The following is a 6230-nucleotide window of genomic DNA, read 5'->3' as shown; positions in this document are numbered from 1 at the left end:
TGGAGTAACCAAACATCCCAACGTCAAATTAGACCAGTTTGTCAACGATACCAATATTTGAAGTTGCTTTATGACCGGATTCATAACCTTCCGTTTAAAATTGTTTTTAATTGACAACGATAGTGATAGTTTTCCACCTTATCCCTAAACCAAACCAATTAGATCTTAAATTCACTTCCATTTTCATTTCTAATTGAAAAGGGAGATTCAGGCAATTGAATACTCAACAGAAGTTACCCAAAAAGGCAGAAATGATAATAATATTACCACGGTATATTTACAATGTGAAAGTGCAAAAAAAAAAAAAAAAAAAAAAAAAAAAAAAAAAAGCTAGAAAAGAGAAACAGTCAAATCATAAGTTAAAAAGAATACTACAAAATTACCATACCCCACCCTTTTTTACTCACAATATACAGTGATAAGGTCATTTTTGCTCTTAAAATCCTAAAATTATTGAAGAAGTTCAGTTTCACCTCTATAGTAGGTAGAAATCATAACTCAATTTTACCCCTTTCGAAAGAATTCTATCCCTAATTTTCATTGATATTTACTAAGATAAGGGTAAAATTGAGCTAAAGTATCTACCACAAGAACAAATTTAGACTATACGGTGCGATAGTAAAATTGAACTTCTCCAATAACTTTAGAGGCAAATTTGACTATTATCCCAAATATATATACCTGGGTGGGAGAGAATAGTTGCATAATAAAGTTTATATGAGACAGCTCATCTTAGATTCTTCTTCTTCTTCCACTTTCACTCACCTGTTGATAGATGCAGAAAAGAACAAAAACAGATCAGTAAACCAGGTCAATGCACATGTTATGTTACACAAACAAAGACTTTATATTAAAACTACAGTCCGTTGCACTACGCGTTCCCGTTAAGCAAGAGTCCGGAAGGAATTCCGCTACAAAAATATATTCAGGGCAAACCTTCCCTTGCCAATTTTTTTTGGCAAGAGGCCGCTCCTAAGACTCGAACTGTGGTGGGACCCCTCCCCGAACCCTCGCTTAAGCAGAGACGCGTAGTGCACTGGGCCGCCCTTTAGGCCGCTGCTAAGACTCGAACTGTGACCTCTCGGTCAAACGATGCTTACTGTTGCGTCAAAACTGGCCCTCTAAACCAAGATTTTATACTAATGAAATAGAATAGGAGTAACTGACATGACCCGTCAAACGATCCTTTGATACGATTATTCTATCATATATAATTACAAATATATAGATGCATATAACACGTTTATGACACGATAATCCATTTTCAGACTCAAGAAAAAAAATACAAATTTTTTTCAGGTCAGTAAATCCACTGATTCCGGATCAAACCTGCAGTTTATAAATAGAAAACTCAAGCAGTGAAAGATTCCCTAGATGAAAGAGAAGTACTCAGGCATTGAATGGTCCCCATTATTTTTATATATAAATGAAATAACCGACAACCCTTTTCTAGGAATTGATGGTATGACTTTATGGTATGAATACAAAAGATAACACAAAAATGTACTGTGGCTTGAAAATGATTACTTCATTCTAGGAATAATAAACACCAGTAACACATGTAAATAAACAAACCAACTTCAACCCTCTTTTTCCAAATTTGCAGTAAACTACTGAGAGCAGAAAGCATCTCAAGGAAAGATATTTGGCATTTTAAAATAAGTTTCATTTAACCAGAAACCAAGCTAGAACCAAATATGACCAAAACTATGTAACTCAATGAAGCATGTTTTAGGAAGATTTTTTTTTTTTTTATTGACTATAAGATACTGATAGTAATACAAAATTTAGCATATGTAATGCTGCTAAGAGATGGAAATTAGAATAATGATAAGAAGACTAACTTTGATCTCTGCCTCTAATTTTTGACATCTGATTCCTCAAAATGGTAAACTCTTAGAGGTTGAACTTGATGTTAGGGACTTAAAATGATCTGATGGAACGAAATCTTGTGGCAAATTGGCCCTCTTGACGATTCTACGCATATTGTTCTGCAGGCTCTGTTGGACTAATTGTTTCACTGCTTTCTTTTCGTCGCTCATCATGTCTTCTGCCTCCTCTAAGCACTCCTTTCCAACGCCATTTGGGTTTGTAGAAGATGATGAAGAGCCGTATATTGGAGCAGACACAGCTGCACATGAATTCCCACCGTAATTCTGTGAAATTTGTTTCCCCTTATCGATTCTAAGACATTCCAAAATCCTTGAAGCCCTTTTCTGTGCTAATGTGCTGCCCAAAAGGGTTAACTCAAGCAATGAAGATACAATTCCTGCTTCAATCATGGCCTGTCTATCCCCATATGCCTTGTGTGCCATAACCATTAAGATGTAAGATGCTTTCTCTTGGCATCCTGGTGAGTCTGTCCAGTTCAAAACATCCACAAGAATCGGGAAAGCATCCGGCACCATGCTTATTGCCTTTCTACCTTCTGGGGTTGATACTACATTGCCCAAAATCGAAAGGGTTCTTTCGCTTGCTTCCATGTCTCCCAGATTACTCATGAGAAATGGGATTAAATCTGTTTCTATGATAAACAATACATTGGATGGAAATATTGAAAGATTGTAGAGGGCTCTAAGAGCATCTTGTTTGGCCTGGGGGCTATTTGTTTTGTCAAGATCTTTAAGGGCATTCACCAAGAAGGAAATTGCGCCTGAAGAACCTATTATTGGTTTATTGGAGTCCAAAGCACTCAAGCCTAGAAAATTTGCTACTATTGCTTCAGATACAGATGGGTTAGGAGGATTTGGAGATTCTATAATCTTCAACATTTTGTGAACAGCACCTGCTTTAACAATTGCAGCTTTATTCCTGCATGTATAGTCCAAAATCAATTCAATTTTCTGCAACGAATCCAAATTGAAGAGGAAAAAACAAACTAACACCAAAGAAATGAAAGTGGGAGAGAAAACAACACACAGATATATGCCAATTGACACTGTTTCAAGAAAACAGCACAGGGGAGCATGGAAAGTGACTTGTTCAAACAAAAATTGAGAGATATATACAGTTTCTTGGTAAAGAAAAATGGGGGAATATTGAAGAGGAAATTACAAGTAACCATAAACAAACACACAGATAACAACAAATGCAAGAAAATGACTACACAATAACGATCTAAAATCATTAAAAGCAAACTAGTCCACGAAAATCAATCACGCACAATCAAAGGAAACACCATTCAAATTATACTCTAAACACAAGCACAGCATAGAAAACGACTTCTCTTCGGATCACATTACTCGCTACAGCTTAAACATGATAATCCAAACGATTGATAAGGAAAAAAAGGGGGAAACCCCCAAATTAATGAGATAATTACAGTAAAAACAAAGAGGGGAACTAATCAATTAATTACTCACGCATCATTGCCGATCCCGAGATTAAGCAAAGCATACAGAGAAGCGATCTGAGACTGAAAATCTTCGAAATCGAGCATTCCGACTAAAGGAGGGATGGCTCCAAGCATAGCAAGAGTACTTCTCACTCCCGAATCTTCCTTAGCAAGCAATCTTACTCTACAAGCAGCAGCTTCGTTTCTCTTAGGTCTGTCCTGAATCTGCAATTCCTTCACCACATTCTTAAGCTCCTCTAGAGCCTCAACTTTCTTCTTCGTCTCAATTTCAGTCTCAACCTCAGCAATACTCAACAGATCCGATAACTTCTCCGACTTGCCATTTTTCCCCTTCTCTATCTTCTTCTCACTCGCATTGCCATTTCCACTCGAACTCAGCTTCTCCCCGACGCTTGCGGTGGTAGTAGTAGTAGTAGTGGTGGTTGATGAAGAAGAAAAGTCGTCCTCGTGGTGTCGGTACCGAGAACTGCCGCCACAACTAACAGCATCAAAGATTTTACGGCGAAATGAGGCGGCGGAGAAAGCAGTCCAGAGACGATTATGACATCCGACGGAGGCGGCGGCGGGAGATTGATCAAGAACTAAAGATCCGATGTTATTCCTGTGACACTTGGCCATATTCGCAACCAACGCCTTGTCTCGGAGCTACATTGTTGAGAAAAATACGGAAACAAACAGAGAAAAAGCTCAGTTGGAGAACAGAGTGTAGAAAGGCGAAAACAGAAGAAGAGAGAGGAAATGTTAAGGTTAGAGAAAGAAAGAGAAAAGCTTTGTTTTTTGGAAGAAGACGAAGAAGAGAGAGAGGGGGTGGTTTTAGAGTGTAAATTAAGGCTGTGTTTGTTTGTTGAAATGACGGGAAATTGGGGGGATGGAAAGGTTGGATACAATGGAAAGAATAAAGGGTATACAAAACCTCTATAAATTAATACTCGATAAATTAATAAACTCTTTAAAATAATAATTTTTTCTGGTTTCGATATGGGCCAGTTCAAAAAATGATCAATTTAATAAATTAATAAGATAATAATTTTCTAGAACGACCCTTTATAAATATCTTGTATTATTACCTCTATAAATTAATAATTTCTCAAATACATATGCAATATATATATATAGATATACATACTTAGGATAATTTAGCAAAATATAAATCTATAGTATTTTATTTTTTCTTGAAATTTAAATGTAGTTAAATCTATTGGAGAAACCACTCATAAACAACTTTCTCCGTGTCTTGATACTTGGCTGATTTGTGTCGTTTGATATCTGTTCCCTTTCCAAAATCAGCAGAAAGATATTCAGATGATCTCTTAAGAGTGTTAGATATTGTATATTGACTAACTTTCAAATGATATGTTTCATTTAGTCAATCTTGTAAACCCTTTTGAGTGCTTGCAGGGTGATCTCTCTTGTATCCACACAATGCTTTTCTGATTTGATCGGTCATGGTTGATTTATTGACACCTTATAAGAAGCCATTTTTTTTTTTGTATGATTTGAATCAACACTCCATGTGAATTTATATAGTAATTCATTAACTACGATACATTGGACATTTTTAACATAAATACAATCAACTTTCAAGTTCTACTAACTTATATAATGCACATTTTATTTTATTTATTTATTCATTGATTTTAGACAAACACTTTATTTAAATTAGTAATTTAAAATTTATTTAAAAAAAATTTAAAGTCACTCTATAAATTAATAATTATTAATTTATCGATTAATTAATAACTCTCTAAATTAATAAAATTCCATGGTCCCAACATTATTAATTTATAGAGGTTTTACTGTATATAGTTTCAAAAAAAAGAAAAAAAAAAGAAAGGGTATATATATATTATTATATTATATATTATTCATTTTCCTTAACTTATTTGATTATAAAAATAATAAAAGAAAATAAAAATTTTGTTTTTATATTATTTTATTAAATCAAAAAATTGCAAAATCCAAAAAAAATCTAGATTCGAATTCAACGAAATCCATAAAATTAATTAAATTCAGAACTTAAAATCCGTAAAGTTAATCAAATTCAGCATTTAAAATCCTTAAAGGAAAGAAAATTTATGAAGTGAACAAAATAATTCCAATAAAGGCAAACTAAATATTAAAAAATTATAAAAGAAAATAAGAATTTTGTTTTTATATTATTTTATTAAATAAAAAAATTCAACATCCAAACAAATTTTGACTTGAACTAAAACAAACGAAATCCATAAAGCTAATCAAATTCAAAACTTAAAATCCAAAAAGGAAAGAAAATTTATCTTCCAAATCATTCTCGCAAGAGACTATTTGCAATTCTCTATGCATAGCTTATTGTTATTCTTTAGCTTTAGACATAGCTTCGATATCATAATAGCATTTGAAGCTCCTCTTTAAAGCAACTTGGGCCGGATGTCTCTTTTTATGAGCTTCTTAACGAGGCTCCTGTCATCGGCACAACGTGGGCTCCTTCGAACTAGCTCTTGAAAGGAGAATAGTGAAGAATAAATTCTTTACGCTATACTTTTTACTTAGATCTTGTCGACCGAAGATCACGTAATATCGTAAGAGAAAGCTTGATAGCTCGTCGGAACGAAATAACGAATTAAAAACGAATTAAAGCAAGTAGAATTAAAGCATGCAAGTTACGAAGTAACGAATTAAAGCAAGCAAGTAAACCTTAGTATACTTTCTATTAGGTAAGAGTAAGACAATGCAGCTGCGGGGACTCTATTCTATCTATCTATGATATTAGGTAACACAAGGTATATGACTATACTCTATTTATCTATTAGTTTATCTTGAATGTGCATCTACTCTATCTCTATCTTTATCTTGAATGTGATTGACTTAGTGTTAGTAAGCAAAGAAAGTCAACTTC

The 6230-nt window shown here is 34.1% G+C and overlaps 1 protein-coding gene across 1 annotated transcript; it reads right to left on the bottom strand.

Moving 5' to 3' along the window:
* Positions 1 to 311: 311 nt before the first annotated feature.
* LOC136203573 (U-box domain-containing protein 6-like) lies at positions 312 to 4184 on the bottom strand. Its single transcript, XM_065994764.1, has 3 exons — positions 3363 to 4184; positions 1845 to 2811; positions 312 to 765 (listed from the first exon to the last, which is right to left on the bottom strand). Exons 1-2 carry the CDS (start codon positions 3971 to 3973, stop codon positions 1881 to 1883), a joined length of 1542 nt encoding a protein of 513 aa, XP_065850836.1. The 5' UTR covers positions 3974 to 4184; the 3' UTR covers positions 312 to 765; positions 1845 to 1880.
* Between the last annotated feature and the right edge of the window lie 2046 nt (positions 4185 to 6230).

The sequence above is a fragment of the Euphorbia lathyris genome, chromosome 8 (genome assembly GCF_963576675.1).
Source record: "Euphorbia lathyris chromosome 8, ddEupLath1.1, whole genome shotgun sequence".
NCBI lineage: Eukaryota > Viridiplantae > Streptophyta > Magnoliopsida > Malpighiales > Euphorbiaceae > Euphorbia > Euphorbia lathyris.
The sequence above is the reverse complement of the archived record's forward strand: the minus strand, read 5'-3'. Positions and strand labels throughout refer to the sequence as shown.